General features: G+C 44.6%; 1 protein-coding gene across 1 annotated transcript in view; it reads left to right on the forward strand.

Annotated features, from left to right (window-relative positions):
- The first annotated feature begins 11,932 nt into the window (after nucleotides 1-11,932).
- The window catches only part of FARP2 (FERM, ARH/RhoGEF and pleckstrin domain protein 2), an 80,771-nt gene continuing 69,434 nt past the window's right edge, over nucleotides 11,933-23,269 (forward strand). The window contains exons 1-2 of the mRNA XM_075157735.1: nucleotides 11,933-11,997; nucleotides 16,496-16,729. Of these exons, the coding sequence (XP_075013836.1) occupies nucleotides 16,526-16,729 (204 nt within the window). The 5' untranslated portion in view covers nucleotides 11,933-11,997; nucleotides 16,496-16,525. The remainder of the gene's footprint in view (nucleotides 11,998-16,495; nucleotides 16,730-23,269) is intronic.

Here is a 23,269-nt window from a genome sequence, read left to right on the forward strand (position 1 = left end):
TTTTCTCCAGTGAATTGTGCTTCATCTCTGGAGAGAGTGAAAGGGTGTTTGATCTTTGTTCTAGATATTCCAAAATAATTTAGGGCTCATCTTCCTGTGAAACGACCTCAATGACCCCTATGGCTGTTACAGATTAAGAGCACCAGGCTGTGCCCTTGGTTTTGGATTCTTGAGCTAACTTTAATACCAGAGGATTTTACAGCAGTACTTGGGTGTCACTTTTGCATTTGCCCTGGTCTGGACAGCTCACTTTGGGTTGCTGTATTGGGTTGCTTTGCATTGCTGGGAGGCACACATTATGCTGTCAGACCACTGCACAGGGGTGAAACCTGTGCATGTTGTGACACTTCATATATGGTTTTAAAGTATGTTTATGTTTCATTTATCTGAAGTATTTAGTGTGGAACTGGTACATTAAAGGAAGATTCATCTTTAGGCTACAGTGAGAGAAGAGACAAGGAAGCATCCTGAATATGTCAGATTTAATTTTTGAAATAAGACTTTTTGTATGTCCTGATTGTGATTTTTTTCAGAATGGCATCTTTTCTGTCAGGTGTAGAAGACTACTTCAGTGGAATTCAAATCCAATTCTGGAAAGGAGTGCTGGAAAAGAATTGCACTAAGAGTTGCATAATGAAATAATTACTGGAAAACTTACTATAAAAAAATCTTCTAGATGTGTTAGCACGTAAACAAAAAGAATAGTAATTGTGGATGGAGGCTGAAATAGCATGTCAAAACTGGCACGTAAAACACCTCACAAAACAGGTAAACATACAGTAAGCTTTCTATTCAGAAATGTGTGGATTAGTGCCAGTGGTCTTATCAAACCTTTTTATTACACTCATGTCTGGGAAGAAAAAGGAAGGTTGGGATAGGAAGGAGAGGGGGGAAAAAAAAAAAAAAAACAATTACGGGGTATTTTAGTATAAATATTATTAAAATCATGATAAACCTAACCACATTGAAAATGTCCTTTGTATATTGTTTTGCCATTGACAGTGCTAGAAGGAATGTTACGCTAATGCATTTTTTTAGGCAGCATATTGACTTATGTGCTCATGTGCTGGAACAAGTTTTATTTTACTTTAAATCTGCTTAATAAACCCAAGCTATCACATTATTTTGGAGGAATTGCAGTGCATTGTTAGTATATGGCTATGCAGATAAACGCTTATGGTTTTTATATGCAATAGCATAATACAGCTGAATATATCTGGATGCAGATTTTCTATATAACTGCATATGTGTATCTTTTTAACCTTTTCTCTGAATGCATTTCTCATCCAATTTATGCCTGCACTTCTATGAATATTTCTTTTCCAGTCCTTTTCGCCCACGTGTACCATTCTTCGACATACTTAGGATTTATTTTCTTCTGATCGTCTCTGTGCTATTCAATAGATTTTTCTGTCTTCAGACTCCTGCCCTTTCTTTGCTTCTTCCATTTGGTATCCTCCAAATTTCCAGCATTTTTCTCGTATTTCGTCCACACCCTTGGGGTAACATTCTTGTAGGTTCCACTTGTCCTAGTTAGAGTGACAGTGGGTTTTCTACAGAAGTGTTCCCTTTTCTGAACGGAGTAGTTGGAGCTTACTCCCTGGGCATCTTGGCTCTTCAGCAAGGAATGAGGAAGGAGATCGGTTAGAGGCTCTTGTATACCTGTTTCAGGTCGTTCTGAATATTAGGATGGCTGGGCTGGAGATCAAATTTACACCACTTGCTCCTAGACTTTCCATTTAGTTGACATCTGTGGACGAATTAGTCATACCCCTCTCTCTCTCTCTTCATAAACACTCTAATGACCTCAGAGTAAGTGGCTGAGAAGAAAGCTGTCTGGTGATGCTAGAAGAAAAGAATGTTTGGCATTTCATTAACAAATTCTACCAAAAAGTGCCATATTCAGCCTTTCTCTTAACGATGCACTGTCAGTTTACTATCCTGAGCAACAGTATCAGAAAGTTTAGTGCAAAAAGGGATGGAGTTTTTTATTGCTTTATCTTCTAGAAAAGCTAGAAATCAGTAGGATATCAAGACTCTGAAAGAAATGGAAGTTCAGACTTGTGGATTGCAACTTTGATGTCAGTTGAGTCCTCTGTTGTTTATAGCTGAGTAGACCGCATGAGTGCAGAGAAGTGTCTTGTTTTCAGGTAACTATACTGCACCACACAGTCCTGTTTATCGAGTGGTCGACCAGAGTTCTGTGGGTCTTTCTGAGTGTCTACTACGGACATGGCTAGGCACACCTCATGTGTCCGTTTCATTGACTACTCTGTGGCATTTTTGCTGGTTTATCTTGCTTCTGTGCCCTGAGGGAGGATTTCCATCAGGATTTTGCTAGCTTGTTTCACAGATTTAGTGGTTAAAAAAAAGGTGAACAAAATATCTGCTAACTCCTGTTTCTTGACCTCTGTGTAAAGAAAAATGGAAGATGTAACTTTTTCTGCATTTTTCTGGATACTTAGTAGTAGATCCTGAAATGCTGTATGCTTTATGGAAGTATCTGAAAGAGAGGGCAAACAAGGTTGTTAATTACGCACAGTCTAGGGAATGTACAAGAATATAATCCATAAAGGCTTTGGGAAGAATTGAAACTGTCGCTCGGGAAGACATTGTACTAGAATTCAGTACAAAGGACTCCATGAAATGATATAATCTTCCATATTTGCTGTTTTCCCAACATTGTGTATGGAATAGTGCACAAAGAGCTTAACACTGGGCTCCTGCTGACAGAGAAAGCAGAAGGAAACTCTTAAAGGATTCCTGCAGTGGAAAGAAAGATTTCATTTGAGTGATTAAAACACTTTATAATTCAACTTGCTGTAGAGCTTTTCCCACAGCCAGCAATTCCAGAGTGCATTTCTCAGGAGAGTTAAAATGGACAGTTCTGCTAACAACTTATTGTCTTGGAGCCCTGTTGCCACCATATCTGTCACCTCTCTCTGGAGATGCTTGATCGTGGCTCTGGGCTGCAGTACATCCTATTCATTCTGACAGCCCAGAAGGCAAAAGGCGGGGAATGCAGTCCGGCTTACAAGCGAGGCAGGTGTATTTTCCCTATGCTAGAGCAGCCGTTGGTATTGTAGCTGTGTCCTGCTGGACTAGCTTTTTTCCGTGTGGCACCCTGCTGCCAGAGCATACAGGCAGACTGTTAACAGAGCACGGGACCTGTGCTCTGTGCTGTTACCTGCTTGTGTGTCCTTTATATGAAAATTTGAATGGTGCTGAAATCAGCCTGTTGTCACAGTAACCAGGTGAGAGCATGTGCAGTGAAGTCAGATTTGGTGTAATTCTGGGTCAAGTCCAGAAACTGGGAATAGAGGGAGTATGAGGAGGAAGAAAAAGTTTGTCTAAGGAGTGGTTTGATGGCCGGCTTTGTTGACAGTGCAGCCCAGACATGATAGGATTGCCTGGGTCTGGCTCATAGCCATGTAAGGGTGTGTTGAAGTTTCAGGTGTGTTGGGGAGTTCCTGCAGCGTTTAGCAAGGCAAGATCTAGTGATGTAGCTGTACGTTTGCAAGTTTAGTTTCGGTGCTTGAAATGCAGTAGACAAATGAAGCTCACTTCCACCCACAGGAATGAGAGCCTGTAAATCTAGCAAGACAGAGGAGGTGTCCAGCTATGTCAGACAGAGAACAACATGCTTTTCAGAAATTACCTCTGGCTAGAGCAGAGGCGGCCCTGCAGACAGCCTATTGGGTTGTAAGAAACAGGTCCCACAAACCAAGAAGTGCAGTGCTTTGATTGCTGTGGGAAAGACTGAGTTCCTTGATAGGAAAAGAATGAGGGGAGCTACTAACTCTGCCAAGCCTGGGGCTTACTCCTGCTCGCTTTGTTTGAAACCCAGTATAAATGGTTTTGTAGGACTGATGCAGCTAATTGTTTATGCCCAAGTCTCAGCCCTCCTTGGATCCTCAGCTTTGCACGTTATCTTCTGTGTTGATGTAACCGGTACTTGGCACGACAGATTTAAGGTACGGCTGCGTTCCAAGAGGGGTCCAAATTGCCAGATACAAATTTCTGCTCAATGGCATAAGTCACATAAGGTATGGCAAAAGGTCAGAGATGTTTGAGTTAGAAGACGTGCCAGCCGTTAGCAACTTCACTGTGTTGAGGTATCGTGGTTAAAGTGCCTCAGGCTGGCTGTCCTCCTGTTTTTCATTGAGAAACAAATCGAGGCTGGTGGGGCAAAGAGAAGGAATTGCCTCATTTTATAAGCAGAAGCCAAAAATTCATGGGAAAATTCCCCTGTAGGAAACAGAGGAGCTCCCAAGTTATGTGATGATAACTCAGTGTATTCTATAGAATGAGTAAATAAACACACCCCGAGAGCTAATGCAAAACACTCATTAAAACAGATACTGTACTGCTTCAACAGCGTATTTATTAAAAAAAGGGAAAGGCACTGACTGTAAAATGCTTTGTTCAGAACATGCCCACTCTTGTGCCTCGTAATTTGCCATTCCCCCGTTGTTTTAATGTTTTTGATTCATTTTTACTTTTAAGAAGCTTTTCCGTAAGGGAGAGCCTAACACTTAGGTCAAGCCATTCTTGTAGTGGTACTTGCTCCAAGTTCAGAGCTTTTTCCCCTGAAGAGAACATGCGGTTTGGCTCTCCAGTGCTATTTCAGTGAAGCAGTTAGCTTGTTGACTAGCACTAAGTTTGTACCCAGAGCAAGAAAACTGGTTTTAATCTTCCTTTCATGCCCAGCATAGTCTCAGGCTGCCTACTTTATCTACTTTGAAATACAGAAAAACAGTGTTGCAGGAATTGACAGTACGTGTGGCCAGCAGGAGCAGGGAGGTGACCGTGCCCCTGTACTGGGCACTGGTGAGGCCGCACCTCGAATCCTGTGTTCAGTTTTGGGCCCCTCACCACAAGAAGGACATGGAGGTGCTGGAGCGTGTCCAGAGGAGGGCAACGAAGCTGGTGAAGGGCCTGGAGCACAAGTCTGATGGGGAGCGGCTGAGGGAACTGGGGGTGTTCAGCCTGGAGAAGAGGAGGCTGAGGGGAGACCTCATCGCGCTCTACAACTACCTGAAAGGAGGTTGTAGTGAGGTGAGGGTTGGTCTCTTCTCCCAAGTAACAAGTGATAAGACGAAACGAAACGGCCTCAAGTTGCGCCAAGGGAGGTTTAGATTGGATATTAGGAAAAATTTCTTCACCAAAAGGGATGTCAAGCAGTGGAACAGGCCACCCAGGGAAGTGGTTGAGTCACCACCCCTGGAGTTATTTAAAAGATGTGTAGATGTGGTGCTTAGGGACATGGTTTAGTGCTAGGTTAACAGTTGGACTCGATGATCTTAAAGGTCTTTTCCAACCTAAACGATTCTATGATTCTGTAACAGCTGTACGTAGCCGTGGGCTGTGCTTGGTTCTGCCTTACGGCATCGGTGGGGAGTTATGTACGCTGTTTCCTGGCACAAACAGCTGGAACAATTTGTTTGGTTTTGGGGGCGGAGTGGGGAATATATATATTCCACTTTATGTAACAGTTCACTGTTTTGCTAGCAGTCTACCATTTGGTTGCCTTATTTTTTTAAGGTAACTTAAGGTAGCATAGTTAGTCACTGTTATTGAAAACCTCAAGTCAAGTTTATTTGGCAGTAAAATAATTGCCACACTTATTTGTGATTAGTGTTTGTAGATCCTTAGTTTTTCTTTTTCTCTGAAGTATCCAGTCTATGAAATAGGTCTAGGCCTTTTTTATATTTAAGATCTCTTTTTTGAAACATACACCCTTATTAACTGAGCTTTTGTGTAGTTGTGTCGACTAAAGTTTATTGGTATGTGAAAAAGAGGTGATCTTTTTTTCTTGTTAGAATTTCAGATTTTGGGAGAGTGGTGGTTTCTGTTTGGTGGTGTCTTGTTTTTTCCCCCCAAACACACAAGTGTTTGATGTAGATCTTTGAAGCACCATACAAGTTGTGACTGGATTGAACCCTGGTGCAGCTCCTCTGAGGTAACAAATACTAGCCTGATTTTATGGGTAGGGAAATTAGATGAACTTCGATGCGATTTAAAAAAAAAAGGGGGGGGAGAAGCTTTCTGACACTCCCTGTTGTATGGGGGGTTTTTTAGGCCTTGCTGCTTCAGATGTGCTTGTTTAACCTCACCGTGCAGGTTTGGTTAAGTAAAAAAGAGAAATAAATTGCATAGTTGTAGAAACGACTGTTTCATACCTGCTTAATGTTTAGGCTGTTACAGTCAAAGAAGTAACGTCTATTGAAAAATCTTAGGATTCAGTTTAAAGCAAATTTAGGGGAATCCTGGGGATATTTAGGCTTTTCTGCAATAGGATGGATTTACCACATGGGGGCAATATGCGATTGGACTGTGTCTGCTCTTTTATGCCTACCTAAAGGTTAAGAAAATAGGTGGCACAGTCGGCAGTTTTTGCCTGGACTCTTGTTTCAGTATATCTGGTTCAGCAGCCGTATTTCTTTGCAGCTTGTAGCTTGTATATGCTCTTAATTTTTGTGCTGTTGGTTCAGAACTGCTGCTGGCTATAGACTGAACCTTCTGGGTAGGAAGAACGTGTTTAGACAAGTACATTACTCAGACTGAAAGAAGTTGCAGAGCAAGTGCCTGCGTGTGTGTGTGCGCGCGCAGGTACGAACATATGCTGTGCTTACTTTGTTTGTTGTAATTGCCACTTTCACCATGAGAGCTAACTTCAAATGCAGATACGATTATGAAAGTCAAAGTAGGTGATTGCAAAGAAGGATTGCATCCACTAACTTTTTTTCTGTTAGCAGACAAGCAGAATTTTTTCCTGTACGTAAGTGCCCACACCTGTTCTAAAGAATTGGTTAATATTGAAGGTTTAATTCTAGGTCATAGTCTGAGGCTAGTGGACTTTGCACTTTATAAAGGGCAATGTAATTGCTAGGTAGTGTGTAGAAGGGCTCCTGAAAAATGCCCCAAAGGGGAGCAACCTGAAAAGCCTGAAGGATTACCCCTGTAAGAAGTGCTATAGCATGACTGGGGGAGTGGGAGAGGCAGCAGTATTTAAGATTGGAAGTGGAAACCCACACACAAACAGTCTACAAATTTCTGTAGCATGGAAATTAGTTTCTGTAGTTGGTTTAGCAAGGCGCTGCTAATGATGAGTACCTTTGGTATTGTATCTCTGCCAGTAGAACAAGGTGCATTCTGCCAGTTTTTGAAGTGTCTTCATTCATTACTGTTGAAGAACGGTATTTCTCCTGTGCCTCCAGGTCACTTTTAACAGTAAGTGAACCTGGTGTAAGAGAGTAATTCCGGAAAGTGTACAGGTATGTCTGTGTTATTCATTCTTTGTGCTGATCATGCGGATCACATCTCCAGTTATCCAGCAATTCCTGTTTGCCTTGGCTTGAGTCTTTTGCCCTTTGCTTATGACAGCCAGCGTATTGATTAAGTTCTATGATTTCACTCTCTTCTTTTTCATGTTTTCCTACCATCTGGGGTACAAGTGGGCTGTGAGTACAGAATAACACCTGGCTATAATCGCTGAAATTGGCTTGGTTTTCCTATTTGAGAAGTAGTCTGATGCAATTCTGAGCTGTTAGGTAGAAAACTTGTTTATCACTGGTGAGACAGGTTGAGGAGTGATTCGGCAATCCACATAGCCCAGTCTCTACTGAGATGTCTAAGTCAGAGAATGGGTCGGTGAGGCAAGGCAACTGGTCTCCTGTCTGGCTCTGCTGCACAGACCATTACAAACTGCAAAGTACTTAACTGAGCTCTTCTGGGATGAAACACCTTCAGATCAGGAATATGACCAGGGTAGTCACTAGTTGTCATGACAGTTAACCTAAGACATGAACACATTTGTGGAAGTGAGAATTTTTCCTTTGGTGGACCTCTGAGGTGCTCTACAGCTGGTACTGTGACACCAGGTCCTCAAAGGTGATGGGAAAGAAGAGTGATCATCCTGTGAAGAAAGCTATCAGCCCTTGCAGTTAGTCCTAACTGACACTATGCTTAGGTTTAGGCTTATGTTAACGATGTGTACAGCGAATTGTTGAATATCTCCAGGTAGTAATTGATGGGAGAATTGTCGCACAAGGCACTGCACTAGCTTGAACCAAAGTAGGACAACAGCAATGAACTGTGGCATTCAAAGCTCTGTGAACTGGCCCCCCAGGGATTCCGGTGCTTCCGTTGGCCTACCTGCGATGAAATCCATACCAATTCATCTTCACATCTTCAGCCTTGGCATACCTACATGTGTTATCATTATAGAGTCCCAGTATAACATGCTAGAGAAGTGAACTGGTGATGTGCAGCCCAGTTAAAGTGGGGAAGCGTGGCGTATATGGTACAAAATGCTGGCTTAAATGATTGTAACTATTTCCATTCTCAGCTATACCTATCTTCTGCTATAGACAGAAGATATATCTTCTGCTATATGTAGAAGACATAATGTAAGTTTTTGGAATGGCTTGCCTTGTTATGATGAGATAGGAGACCTCTAAGAAACAGAACTTTGTAGTATGTATTTGGAAAATATGTGCTAACAAAATTAGCGATAGGTATAATCTTTCAGTCTGCAGAGTTTCTCTCTGCCATGATGAAGAATTTGAACAGGAAGAAGCTTTTCCAGCTGCTGTTTTTCTTGGTTGGATAAGAAGTCTGCTTTGAAGGACTTCCTCCACCCTCATCCCGAGGGTGATTAAAGAAAGAGATGACATCATAGTGTAGTAAAAAGGTAATTCTAATTGTCCCGCTCAGGCCAAGAGGAGAATATGGTGTAGATTATCTGTAATATTAGTTGAGTGAATGAGTTACACCTCATTATCAGTTTTTATCTCACAAGGATAAAATTGTGCTTTGTCCTGACACTGTATCCTTCCAATAGCAACAGCTGACTTTCATGTGTAATGACATTATTCTTCTTCTAGCTTTGTTCTCTAAAATTCCTCCTCCTGTAAAGGATTCAAACATACTGCCTGGATGGTCAGAAAATTTGCCTTCATGGGAGTTAAGGAAGACCAGAGGTCTTTGCAGATAGCTGTGAGGAACATACTGCTAATGCCGTGTGTGGTGGGTTGGATAACACATGCAGGACTGATCGTAGCATCCATTCCCTCTTTTGGGTTTCAAATCCATTCACCAAACACCATGTCTCAAGCATGTTTTGTGTGTTCCAGTTGCTGAGCATTTTTGTGAACGACCGAGTGTGTAGAACAGAGGTTCAGCTTGATAAGGCACTTCCTATTTGTACCCTCTTTGGTTGGGAGTAGGAATCGCATCGTCTGTTCATGGGCTATTCCCTGCCAAATGAATCAGTCAGCGCAGAGGGCAGAGCGGTCATCTTCTTCTAGCTTGTAGAAGTGGAGTCTTGTCCCTTCTTGTCCCTTCCCCTGCTTTTGGGGGAAGGAACTGAAGATGGCAGGTGGTGCCATGTCCCTTTGTAGCCTGGTCCTAAGCACGCGGGTAGAAGTGTGAAAATGGGTGGTGACTTCTCTAACAGGGAAAAGTCACCAGTTATAGTGATTTGTATATATGTTACAGTTTTTTATACATATATATATATATATATATGAGAAAACCTGTTACAGGAAGGTTTTAGCATCTAGGCAGCAATAGCTGCCAGGTACATCAGCATGGATGGTATTGTCTGCCCTGAAGAATTGGGAATGCAGGTATGAAAAGAAGAGACTTCTTAAGGTTCAGGTTCATGGCAAATAAACTGGTCTTGGAGGAATACTTGTGCATCCTGCTAAACTCCTCATGCTATGATGAAAATTTTTTTTTTTTGCCTGTGGTGGGTAGAAAGGCTAGTAATGAGCTGCATGTAGAAACAGGTACGGGGTATATGGACACTTAAACACGCAGAACCTTTGGTGCCTTTTCATTACTGGATTGTTTCAGCGCAGTAAATTACATGTGTTTTGTATGAGCAATAAAAGTTAGCAATATACAGCGAAGCGTAAACAGCAGGGTGTTGATGCTTCTAAAGACTTTACTATATCTGTAATTATTGCTTCCTCTCTCTGATTGTCGTCGTATGTTGCTTTTAAAGTGATCACATCAGATTTGTTCTCCAACTCAGCAACAGCTGCTTTTTTGCGCCAGAAAATTTTTTTGCTCTTTGTAGATGTTAAAGCAAGTGATTGAAATGAAGATTACACTGAAGTGTCTGCACTTTAAAGGATGTGAAACTGTATTAGCTCTTAAGCTGCAAATAAAATCGACTACTCCGTTTTCATTGCCTATGGAAGTGCAATGCAAAGGGTAGGCAAAACAGGATACTGAAACATCAATTTCAGTAATGAAAGCACTTCAGTTTATTGGAATCACAAATGTTTTTATGAATGGAGTTATCCAAAATGCTGCATATACTTTTGCAACTTGCCTAATTTTTTTGTGTGCATGAGATTCTTCAGATCCATTTCACTTTTTAAGGAGAAGAAATATTTTTAAAACCTTGTGTCTTTTCTTTTCAAAAGATGAGAATGTTGCTAGTCAGGAATTACTCATTTAATTTGTGAGTTTCTTCTTTCTGTGGGTGAGAGTGGTGAAGCTGCTCCAGGTTGAAAGGGCTGTTCTGCATGATTTATGTGTTTTATTAATATAAAAGTCATATGCTATGCTAATACTTTGTTTTTCAAATTGTTATGAAAAGGTCAAGTTCTCAGAAACCAGGTGGCTCTTTGCATTTCTTGTGCTATTGGCCATCAATCCTTTCCTAGAGAAATCTAAGTGTTTCTCTCAGTTCCGTTGCTTCTCGTCTTGAAGAGCAGACGTGGTCCCTCAGGGCGACCGGGGGGTTTGCCAAAGGCGGTCCTTTTCAGGACGCGCTGTTTTCCTGGCCGCCCTGTTATCAGTCAGCCTCGGCATCTGCTTTCAAGCAGACTCAGAATCCGGAAGGTGCAAAGGTGTGTTCAGGCAGAGCTCTGTCCATCCTGCGCTGAATTTCCTACGGCGTTTGGTTCTTGTCTGTGTTACTGAGGGACCGGCTTGCTGGCTGGGGAGCGAGGAGGAGGAGGGTGTTCTGATAGTCTTCAGCCCCTTTGGCGTGGGCAGTGCCTGATGCCTCTGTGCTGGATCTCAGCACGTGGGTGCACCACCCTTGCCTTCTCTCCCACTCTGTAGTGCTGCGGCTCTTCCTATCCCTGCTTAAAATTTGCCTGTTGGTGAAAAAGAAGGTTAGCTTAATGAAGACCTGCAATGTTCATTATTCAAGGCAAAATGTGTGAGATTTGTTGCCTGAATCTTAGTGACTGGTTGATGGAATGGTATCTTCCCCAGAGCAAATGGGACTTGTCAGCGTTTTGCACCCCTAGACAGAGCGCCTGCTGGCTCTGGGTGCTTTGGTGTGTGCGGCTGTGTGATTTTGTGTCTCTTTTTTTGGGGTAGGGGTGAGGGACAGCCTCCCTGGTGAGCTAACTGCTCTTCAGCTCTGGCAGGAAAGGATTTGGCATAAATATTTTTAAAGCTTCCAACTGCCAGTGCCCTCCTCATGCTGAAAAAATACACTTTGGGTTTTACTTGTTGTTTGTTTTTTTTTTTGAAATAATGCTAAAAGCTTGGCAGAACGAATTAGACAGTGCTTCGGGGAAGAGAAGGCCATCGCAGCCCTGCGTGACGGAGCAGGAGGAGTGCAGCAGGAGTACGAGATGCTCGGGAGCCGGGATCGGTCTCACTCTTCCGTGTCTCCGTCTCTCTTGATGCTCCGTGTGCAGGGGCCTGGCTTCTCCTCCGGTGACAACGTTCCCTGGGGGACCCGGATGGAAGAGCGGCGCTGGCCCCCGGGCTCGGCGCTGCCCCCGGGCTCCGCTGCCCCCCCCGCCGCCGGCGGCACAGGGTCGCGCCGGGCCGAGCCGCCACCCCCGGAACCCGCGGCCCCGCCCCCGGCCCCGCTCGCCCAATGGCGGCGCGGGGCGGGCGGGGCGGGGCGGAGCCGGCGCTGGGCCAGTGCGCGCGGGCTGCGCGGGGCCGGGGCTCCTGCGGCGGCGCGCGGCGGGACGGCGCCCGGGACAGCGCGGCCCGGCCCCTGGCGCTGAGGTGAGGCGCGGCGCGGCGTTCCCCGCGGGCCGCGGGCCGGCTCCGAGCCGTCCTGACAGCCGGCCCCGCGGGCCGGGCGGCGGGGCCGGGGGGAGCGGGCGGCGGGGCGGGAGCTGGGGGGGCTCTCAGCCCCCGGGCGGGCCCTGGAGCGGGGCTGCCGGCGAGCGGCGCCCCAGGCCGGCGGCTCGGCCCAGCCCGGCCCGCCCCGCGGCTCGGCCCGCCTGCGCGTCGGGCGCTTCCGCCGCCCGCGGCCGCTGTGGCCCCGGGCGGAGGCTTTCGCGTGGGAGTCCGGTCCGGGAGGTCTGCGATCCTCCTTCTCCAGCCCTGAGGACGGGGGACTCCGGAGCGCCTTCCCCGGCGTGCTGCCGGGGGCCTGGCCTGGGCGGCTTCGCCACTTCGCTCTCAGACTGGGAGTGTTCGAGCACCTGCGGCCCGGCCCACCCCCTCCCCTCGGCATCCGCCTCCCTGCGAGGGACCCCCGGAGCTCGCCGGGCGCGGTGCCGGGGGTGTGAGGGGGTAGTGCTGCGCCGCCCTGCTGATTCCCTGTGATCAATTAAAGAAGCGCTCCGGAAGCCCCACTCATCTGGCACGGACCATCTGCCGTCCTTCTCCACCCTACCTGCGTCTCCAGCTCCTTCCAGGCAAGCGTGTAGTCTCCGGCACACGGTGCTGCTGGCCGCAGCAGTGCACCGCTGCAGCAGAGAGCCATGAGACCGCTTTAGTGGTCATGACGGGAGTGAGGAGTCCGGGTTTCAGGGAGAGGTGTTTCTCCTGGTGCGGCTGGGCACTCATAGTCTTCATCCCTCTTTGTTGCAGTTGTTGGATTCCTGATGCATCAGTTGGTGGCAACTTGGTGTAGTGATGTTAATGGCTTGCTATTGCCTAGTGAAAAAGGTAAAAGAGGAAAGTTTGCTTCTGGTGGACTGAAGGGACCTGATTTGAGAGCTCTGGCTGCTCTGTGTGGGCTCCCGCTGCGTGCAGGTGGTGGGGATCCCTTCCTACGGGAGGCACGGATCACCCTGCTCACACCAGGGAGCTGGGAAACGGGCGTTACTTCAGACCAGCCTTTTGCATAGGCGAGGGATGGAGAGCCATAGTGACTCTGTCACTGACCATAAGACACCATACTCGGAGGAGTTCCTTTGAAAGCCCTTGGTACCTTGTGCGGGCATATCCTTAGGTGTAAGCTGCCTTTCCAGATTTGCTGCTAGCTGAAAAACACTGTCTTGCTTCTGAAAAATAAGTCTGTTCCATCCAAGTAGAAGATAAAATTCATTGCGTCTTTGAAGCTATTTCAAAAAGGCAACAGAAAGTACATAGCAACCTAAATTTTGTAAGTTTTGTTTCCAGCCGCTCCTTTGGACTCACTTGGGGCTGAGAGTGACAGTCATTCTGTCACTGTGCTTCAGGGAGCTGATCCAGCTTTGATGCCTGTTCTCTGTTTATGGGAAATTATCAGGATAAACACTCGATGCAAAGAAGTTCAGGGTAGATGAATGCAGGGAAGATTTTTTTTCTTAGAACCGCTAATATTGCGGTAACATTGCATTTTAGTTTTGCATTGGTGAGGAGGCAAATGAGACCTTGTTCTGGCTTGCCTGGGGTGGGAGGCTCTCAATGCTGTTGGACACTTTCTCTGCCTTGCCCATAGAACCTCTCGTTCTTCCTGGTGCATGCAGCCTGTCTCATGCTTCACTCCTTCATTTTCCTCCGCCTTTCATTTAGACAGCCCCTTTAGCTGAAATGCTTCTTAAATCATGGCACAATGTTTTTGGTTAAGAAATGTCATATGTAGTCAGCTTACATAAAACATGATACATAACTATAATCGGTGGTGAAACTGGAAATAGCACTTGGCTTGGTTAATGCTCCTCGCACTTTTGGTTTTTGAGGCAGCTGGAGCAGGCCAGGCTATTTGGGGATTTTTAATAATTGTAATGGCATTAGTAGAGTGCACCGGGAGGGCACTGGATGTGGCGTGGGGAGATGCTCACAACTGCCGCACAGCGGGCAGAGCACTGCTTTTCTAGGGGAACGTGCCTTGCTTCTGCGCATTGTGTTTTCTGCCTAGGTGCTTGTTAGACCTTAAAAATCTGAATATATGCTGGCTGGGGACTAGTCTAGTGGTAAATATTTTTAGGAATGTGTCATCAGCAAGATGCGAGGCCGAGCCCTGTTGAGTTCACTTTTCCTGTTAACACCTATGAGGAAGGACTTTGACATCTGCAGTTTCTGTTTGACATGACTTTGGTCTTTCCTGGCTGGTGACCAAAGCTAGTAAAAGTACCCAGGAGCTCCTCGTTTAGTCTGGAGTTGGGTGGCCTGCCTGCCTTCCCTTCAGGAACCGGCTGGCTGCAGCTGGAGGGGAGGCTGCCGAAGCTCTGCTGCGGGGCTGCTCCGTGCACTGCCTCGGCTGTCACCACTTACATCTTTTTCCTTTTGAATAACTGCTGTGTCTGTCCCTTCCAGTTGCTGTTTATTCAGAACGGCATGAATGTGTTCATGGAGTGCTAATTTTAAGAGTGGTTGTCTAATAAATAGCCTCATGAGGAGTATAACTGATTCTGGGCAACTTCAGTGGCTTGTGAGCTTCTAAACGGCAGTAACAAAATTTTACTATACGGTTAAGTTATAAGGGACACAGCATCAAGGGGATATAGATGACACTGAGCTATGGTTTCTCTTCAGATTAGCAGTTAGAGGTGTAACCTGGGCAACTGTCTCTGCTGATTTTTGCTGTTGTGGTTTGAAATTTGTGACCTAAAAGTTTTTATCCTTGGCTGTGTAGCCACACAGACTGGGAAGTTTGGTGAAAGGATGTGCACAAAACGGTCTGAGAAAGAAACCTTCTGCTAATTTGTCACCTAAAACTGGTAGGTTGGGCACTGGGCAGTGTACGCACACTTCTAAGGTTGAGATCATCCTTCTCACACTTTCTCGTCACGTATGTCATCAGCCGGGAGGCTGGAAGCATCTCTGCAGCGGTCTCGAGCCGTGCTGCTCAGGCAGGGCTCTGCAGCACTTGCAAGGGCTCTGCCAGACTGCTAAGCCAAACGAGCCTTGTGGTAGGCGTAATTAGGTAGGAGGCATCTGTCTCCTCTCCTGTGATAAGTTCATCTGTACAGGGGTCTGCAAGTATAAAAAGAAAACAAACAAACAAAATGCTGAAACCCACTGGTCTGCAAGCCAGCAAGATGTTTGACCAATCTCTGTGTGTGCAACGATTAAAACCTAAAACCTCCCACTAATTTTTAACGACATGTAAGGCTGGCTCCATTTAACTCCACAGAGCGGGCTGCCTACCTACTCAAAGCGTAGAGGGACAAAGGAATGTTTTCATTATCTGCCTCTCTCCTTTTTAGACAAAACACATTTATTACGAAACAAAAATCTAACACTTCATTGAATTTTTTGTAGTGTGGTGGCCATGCGAAGGCTGTCCCAGCGTCAGTATCCACATACTTTCGATTGTTCAGACATAGCGTGGTATTTGGGAAATGCAACCAAAAGCACCGAGGAGCCTATTGGTTTCCATGTGCGTTTCTGCTGAGCGCCTTGCACGTTGTTGCCAAATACTTCATGCCAGCGGTGAGCGTGGGGCAGTGGCTTTGTTGTGCACGTTGCATGCCTCGCACGCATGCCTCGCATTCACCTAGACCCTGCTGCGACCCCCCTGCAGATATTGCCACTGCTCCTGTGGTGTGGGGGGGCCGGGGAGAGGCATGCAGGGTTTTTTCCCCATGTCAAATTAAGCTTTTGCTCTGCAACAACTGCCACCAAACCATGAAAGTAAGGATCGTGATGCAGGAGTCAGCCTACTTGAACTAGTGTAGATTTCTGTAATTGAGATTTTTGCCCGCTGACTGAATCTGAGTACAGCGCGGATTTGCTAATACGGTGAAGAACTGTTATCTGCGGCAGAGATCTGTGTTATAAAGACTCTGAGCTGCCAGCATTGGTTGGAGTAGTTACGGTTTTGCATGACTCATCATTTTGGGGGATGAAGAAAGTTAATTGTTCTGTTATCTCGGGGTGTGGTCCCCGAGCAAAGCAAACGTTGTAGCTAAGTTAATGGGACAGCTAGGTACCAGTGAAAGGCAGAGTCCTGCCTTGCCCTCCACCGCCTGCTCCAGGTGGCTTTTCTTGTGCTGTCAGCAGCACTCATGCTGCTTGTGGTGACCTGGTTTAGGGAGCTAAATCGGCAGAAAAATTAACCGGAAATTAAAATGGCAGTGTGTAAGGAGGGCGGAGGGCATAGATTTGAGTATCCTATTTCCTAACCATGTTTTGGAATAGTTATTTTTTTTGCCACTTATTTTTCTTCCCAGTAGCTGGATTTTTGACCAGAGTTTCATCAACTTTATTATTGGTTTTGATAGCAGAATGAAGAGCATTAAATAAGGACTTTGTGTGTGATTGTGCTTCAGTGGGTAGCATTTTCATACGGGTTATTGGTGGAAAACTGCTTTTCAGGCTGTAATCCTCTATTTTCTTCCAGGTTTCTTTAGACTCTGCTCGCTGTTGAAAGATGGGAGAGATAGAAGGAACATACAGAGTCCTGCAGACTCCTGGCTCTCGTTTGGGTGTCCAGAAGACCACAGGAGTGAGTACCTTGGAGCCGGGACAGAACCTCTCTACTGCAATGGCATCATCGCCTGCCAAAATGCACGAGCGGGACCTACCGATCAAAATAAAGATGTTGGACAACACAGTGGAAGTACTTGACATTGAGGTAAGACAGGTTTAAACCTCATTTCAAGTACACTTAGCCTCCGATAAGGTAAAGCTCATAGGATATGCTACTGTACAGAGCTGGGACATTTTGAGGCAATATCTGAATAAGATTCCTGTAGGGATTTTACCTACTTACAAGCAGTTAAATGAGTAACACATCATGTTTTTTAAAATCTTTTAAGTATAACAGATGTTTTGCGTTTTTAACAGACTTTAAATACAAGCGCATACTGTAACAAGAAGCTTTAACTGTTATTTGCTTTGGGGTAGCACCAGCTATCTTCTGCCAAACTGTTCTTGCTTCCTGAGCCACATGCAGCTTTTTCGATTTGGCAGTTGGGAGAGCAGAAGGGCTTTTTTTCAGTTACTGCTTTTTATTAATTATTGTAATGGCTTGTATCCTCTTCAAGTAAACTTGCTCCTATTTGAAAGTTTTTGCTTGTTGCCACACTTTGGGAGGGAGGCATCAGAGGGGTATCAGTGTTTCTGAAAATTTGTATTTAAAAGTATGCTGGCTTAGCAGTTGGGGAAATCTGCCTTAAGAAATACAAACTGCGCTCAAATTGGGGTAGTTCTGTTTTTAAACAATCAAAAATTTTTGCTCTTCAAATTCTTGTTTCATTCTCAGCAATAACATCAGACTTTAATTTTAGCTTGCCTAAAGATGTGTTGTTAGAAAACAGCTCTGTTGTAGTGAAGATACTCAGCTATCAGATACTCTACATTAGTATCAAATTGACTCGTAGCCTTAGTTTGTTGCATAGACTTAAACAGGTTTTTCCAAATAGAGTGAAAAAGATGTCTGTGGAGCTCTAAAGAAATAGTGGCTTTTGGGGATGTCTTCTACAGATTGCTGTCCAGCTATTCAACTCTCAAACATGAAATATGAATTTTTTTTTTTTTTGGATAAGTTTGAGGCTGTGCCTGTATCCTCCCACCTGAGGACACAGCAAACCCATCCATCCCTCATTTACTGCATAGAACACAAAAGCCTGTCTTTTTTTTTTTTTTTTTTAATTATGTTAGAATATTTTTAAAAAAAATACCTGCTGACTTTGGTTCTTTTGAAGGGCGGCTTTTTTTTTTCCCCAAGTTGGTGTAGATGTTGGTGCTTTTGTGTTTTGATTAAAAAAAAAAAAGAAAAAGAAAAGAAAAACAAGCACCCCCCCAACCCCGTAATTTTGAAAATCAGTGCAAGTCTACCTTAAGCTGTTAAAATCAAGAAAGAATTTATAACTCCTAGTTCCTGCTTTATTACATGAAGTCAGTGACTAGAAATCTCCTGTATATTAGCATAGATGCTTTCCTTCTCTTCCTTGTCATATTTGTACAAACTCTGTCTGCTCTTCTCATGCAAATCATCCACTTTCCTCAGTAACCTTACCCTCTTCATCTTACTTTATAACTCTTACCTGGCTCTTTCTGACACAGTCAAAGCCTGCTTTATTGTCTTTGATCTACTGCTGAAGGGAAGTCCTTTGACTACGCTCGCCTCTGACAACCTCAGAATCCTTTTTCACCTTCAGGCTCGCTGATGCTTGGGTGGCCCTGCGGTCCCGTCCTGGAGCTCTGCGCTAGCTTCTCTGCTGTTCTCTAACCTCTGAGCACCCTCCCTTGGTTCCCCTTGGTTCTTGTCTGTGCTCGGTATGGTTCACTACTTTCACAATATCTTGTTTTTTGAAACTGTCTTGACCTGGTTCTCCTTTGCCTGCTGGAACAGTCTTGACTGTATATCCTTCCAGTTATCTTCATTTCTCTCTGGCAGGTCCAATTTAGCTCCATCCTTAACCCCTTGTCTTATCCTACAGCACTTTGTTGTTAGCCTTTCCACCGAACACAAGTTCAGCTGTGGCTCGGTTCTTTACAGTGTCTCGACACTTGACTGTCTCTCAGCTCTAAATAAAATCAGCCTTTGCCTGATGAAACTTGCTTTTGATACTTATGTGTCAGCATCAAGCTTCACATGTAAAAAACATAAATTCCTCACTGACACTTTTTTTGACAGCTGTGAGTCATTCTCCAGTCTCACCTGTCTGACCAATAATGTGTTTTCTGTTCACCTCCGATTCCTTCATTTCCTTTAGTGGGCCATCTCCTGCAGGCATGCCGTACAATCTCTAGGATGGTGCTGTTCAACTAAACAGCTAAAACTCATCCCATCCAGGACCACCTAATTTTACACCTTCATTGTTGCGATCACCTTCTAGTTGGCTCTAGCCTGTCGGGTCTTGCTGCATAGGTACCCATTTCGTGTGTGCAGTAAGAGTCAACCTGCTCAGTCGTTGTTCCTTGCAGCTGCTATTGCCTGACTGTTTTTTGCATCGCTGTCTGTCTTTGCTTACTGTCTTTGTGGCTTCAAACGTAGGTTGCTTATCTCTGCTTTCAATTTCCTTCAGGGCCCTACCTTTAGTCTCCTGCAAGAAGGTACTTGGCTCCGTCCCCTAACTGGGCCACAATGCAGTACCTTTGTTTTTTCCCACCATGACGAGAGGTTTCCCATAATTAGGAACTATCTTAGTTTTGTCTTTTTGCCTGGAAAGCTCTCTCTGGTTACGACCTCCACAGAAACACCCAAATGTGGGCAACTAGCGTGCTGAGGCCATAGTTAATATCGTACTGTTCTTTACGAGGTCAGTTGGAACTGAGCAACTTAGAAACTTTTGCCTGATGTTGTAGGCAGTGAGGAGAAGGGGTCATCCCTTGTTCATCTGTAGAGCATCGAGCACAAAAAGGTCCATAGTCAGCAACTGTAGCATTAGGGTCCTACTAATACACTACCTACATCTCCTTTCATTTTTGTCTAAATGAGGTAGCAAACGATAGCAAACAGGGATGAGGTATTAAATTGTAGCCCTCTGCCTCCTAATTTGTTGCGCAAACTGGTGGGATAGCAGTAACTGCTGACTGCTGTTTCTGATGGAAAATTGAAATTTTCCACTGGGGGAATTGAGGGCAAGAGTTAGGAAGAGTCAGCCACATTTGCTGAATAGGTGGTGTGGGCTAGCACAGATGTGTTTTTTTTTTAAAAAGCGGCAAGAGAAATTAATGATTAAGCAGCGGTCCTAGAGGGATTGAGGCTCTGATTGCAGTGCCGCTTGCCCACTCCTCTTTGCTTTTGCAATTTTTTTCACTGGGTGTGGAAATGAGAGGGGGTGGTGTCTTCGTTAGCTGCTTCATGGGGTTTGTGTTTACCGATTCAGGTCAGGAATAATTTTTCAATGTAGTGGGACACTGAGGCCTTTCTCATAGGTGCTGTTGGCACTGCCTTCTAACGGAGATGTAGCTTATGGCAAAAGGTGTTTTGTTTTTTCCTCTTCAAGTCATTTTCCCTTCTGTTTTTAAGAACTGTGGCAAATAATGTTTTACTGAAAAAAGTGTGTCAGAAGTAGAGACTGACGAGGCACAGTGGTCTGCTTCTGGAGAGGGGCCTTCTCTTGCCGTGCAGTAGGGAGGTGACGCAGGAGCCCTGTGTACTGCCTCGCTTGTGAAGCTGCCTAAAATGAGCCACATCAGCAATTTTAACCAGACAGGATAAACCGAGTAGCCACAATAACGATTTAATCCATGCGGCTTTTCCTTGTTATCCCCTCCTTTCTCCAAGATGCATTTAAAACACTTGCTTATCCCCTGGCAGGTGTTGGTGCATACTCTCGTTTGGTAGCTCTTCCCTGTCACTTGGGTTTTCTAACTTGCCAAAGAGCAAGGAGAGAGGCTGGCAAAGTGGCCTAACGGATGGGATAAGAACAAAGTGGGAAAGGACAGTCTTTCCTTCATGTTATTGTTGTATCTAGAACGGTGTGTTAAAAGTTCAATATAGCTACAATCCACTGCCTTTTGTCTAAAATCCACTGTCTCTGTCTGCTCTCACCATCTGTACTGTAAGGTTTTCTTTCTAACTATGAATTTTGTTAATCAGTAAGAGGGAGCTATTCTTTAAAGTACGCTGGAGCAGAGCTCCTCTCCAGGGAATCTTTTGAATGTTAGGGGGTGCAGAAATGCTCAAAGGTTTTCTAGAGTTTAAAAAACTGAAAATTGCGTATTTATGGTTTCTCCTTTCCCTCCCAAAACAGAAGAGAATGAAACATATCCATCCAAAGCTAGGTTGGAATATTAATTATTTTTGTGAGTTGTGTTTTTTTGCCTTTTTACAGCCAGCTTCTTTAGTCAGTTCAAATCTTGCATATGCCATATCACGGGGTACCTGTCCTCCTCCCTCCAAGCTAAGTCTGTCCAAATGGGTGGTTTTGCAGACTACTAGATGAATGATTGGAAAATTCGATTTAATGCAGACCATGGGCACACTTCAAAGTAATTGGGGTTTTACAATAGAAGTTCTGCCAGCTTTCCTGATTTTCTTAAGAGATTAAACTTGGAGGCCAACTTTGATCAGCATAAAAATATGGCAGACTCTTAAGTAGAAGGGCCTGGGCTGGGTTTAATTTGCCGAAATGACCACTTGGTGAAATTATACTTGTCTGGTGCTGGTTATGGAAGACAATAAAATGTGCTGCAACAAAGGACAACTTGGGCTATAGGAATTTAGCGTATATGAAGTTGAGATTTATACTTGCTGAAAGCTTTTGCATTGATTTGTGGTGGAGTTGGAAGAGGAGTGTATTACAGCGACTGACCTACAGGCTGTCGAAGACATAAGAGTACAGCGTGTGCACCTGGGTTAGAGGAAACAAGGGGACTTTTTGCATGGCATAGTTGGAAGAAGAGTGGTACTGATGGTAGGTGAGAGTCTGGTGCTGTCTTAAAATCCTGGGAAGTTAAATAGCAGGTATAGTCAACAAGAAGGGGGTCAGACTTGCCACATCCTCCAGCTGCGTTCTCTGATGCAGTACTTTTTTGGGGGGTCTGTAGACAGGCAGACTGTAAGGTCTGCCTCTCTGACCCAGTTTTCTCTTTGCACTACCTTATAAGGCATTTAATGGCATTTCTGCCATCATGTGATGTTTAATATTTGGTCTATATGTTGTTCCTTATGTAGGAAATGCGTGTGCTTGCTTTCTAACATAAATTATGCTCTATGCTATGAGGAGGTGCCCCGGAAAAAGAAGTTTAGATTATTATGCTGCAAGTTTACCAAGCTCTGTTTGGGGAGAACTTGGCACCTCTTGAATTGCGTGTACTTCCTCTTCTCCTTCTGCGTGAACGTAAAATAAAATTTGGGAGTGAGAAATACTAATGCGTTATATTATAGTTGAATTTTTCTGTATTTTCACCTGCTGGAGAATGAATTCTGTAGAACTGTAATAGCCATAAAATCATAGCACAGTTCTTAGCGCTTAGCAAAACCAGGTGGGTCTGCCTGCCTGTTTCACTCAATGGGAAAACTTAAACTAGAATTTTTTTTCTTTCATGTTATTCTTTGTTGCGTTGCTTTGAGCACAAAAGTCTGTTCATTTTTTTTTTTTTTTTTTTTAAATATAATGAAGTAACTTGCTTCTCAGGAAAACATAAGTCCTGGTGTTATGCACATGTTAATAGTATGAGTTAGCTTTATGTTGGTTTGAATTTGCCTTAGATATCAGCTAACTTGTGTTGGGATTTCGGTTTTGCCCTGCAGTCTTACCATGCTCTGAAGTTAAGTATTGTTTAAGGGTTTCTTCGTGGGTCAGGCTAGTGCAAGCGTTCTTGTGCCTTGGAGTGTGAAGCTTAGGAAAGGACCTTAGGGCCTTAGGAAAATGTTTTTTTGTTTTGTTGTTTTTTTTCCTATTTTCTGTATTTCTACCAGGCCTGTTGTTTCCTTGTACATGACTCAGTTTCTTGAAGGTGGTTGTATCTTTTCTCATTTTTTTACCAAGCATGTGAAAGGTGGAGCTTGTTCTGCATCCCGGTGGCGCTGTGCAATGTGTCCCTCTCCTTTTGACACCGGTGGGCGGCCTGGGAGGGAAACGCTCGACTCCACTGCTGTTCATGAAAACAGGCTAGTCAAATAAGATTACACTTTCCCCACCCTGTGTTTTCTTATTAGGTATTGTCCTCTCACTGCTCATGTCTCTTTTGGAGTTTACTGATGTACTCTGTGAAACTTACTGTTATATTACTGCAAAATTTAAGTGGCTTATTCTATACTAAGTTGAAAACAGCTGCTTGATGATTACTCTGTCCGATAGTGATACTGTCTTTGCTGGCTACCTATATGACTCTTCCTTGGTTTATTTAAATTTACAAATTGCATTATTAAAAGTGCAAAATTACTTTCCATCCGTAGGTATAGAATAGAATAATTGTGTTTAGTTATTGCGGTTTCTGTGCAGTTTGCAGGCATCCGTAATTGAAAAGGTGTCATGAAAACAGCACCGCTTCAGGTACCCGTTGTTTCCGACCAGCCGTCGGAGCCCACGGCCATGACTCGCTGCAGTCAGGGATGCTGGAATCAGGAGCTGGGCTGGGACCGTGGGAGGTTTTTGGGGCGGCAGAGGAAGCAATCTGACAGCTTGTACATGCCTCGTGACTTCCCGTGGTCTGGAGAGAGTGTTTTCAGCTTGTGCACACTGAAAAATGCTGCTTATCGGTAACTTCTTATGGT

Source organism: Calonectris borealis, chromosome 9 (genome assembly GCF_964195595.1).
Source record: "Calonectris borealis chromosome 9, bCalBor7.hap1.2, whole genome shotgun sequence".
Classification (NCBI taxonomy): domain Eukaryota; kingdom Metazoa; phylum Chordata; class Aves; order Procellariiformes; family Procellariidae; genus Calonectris; species Calonectris borealis.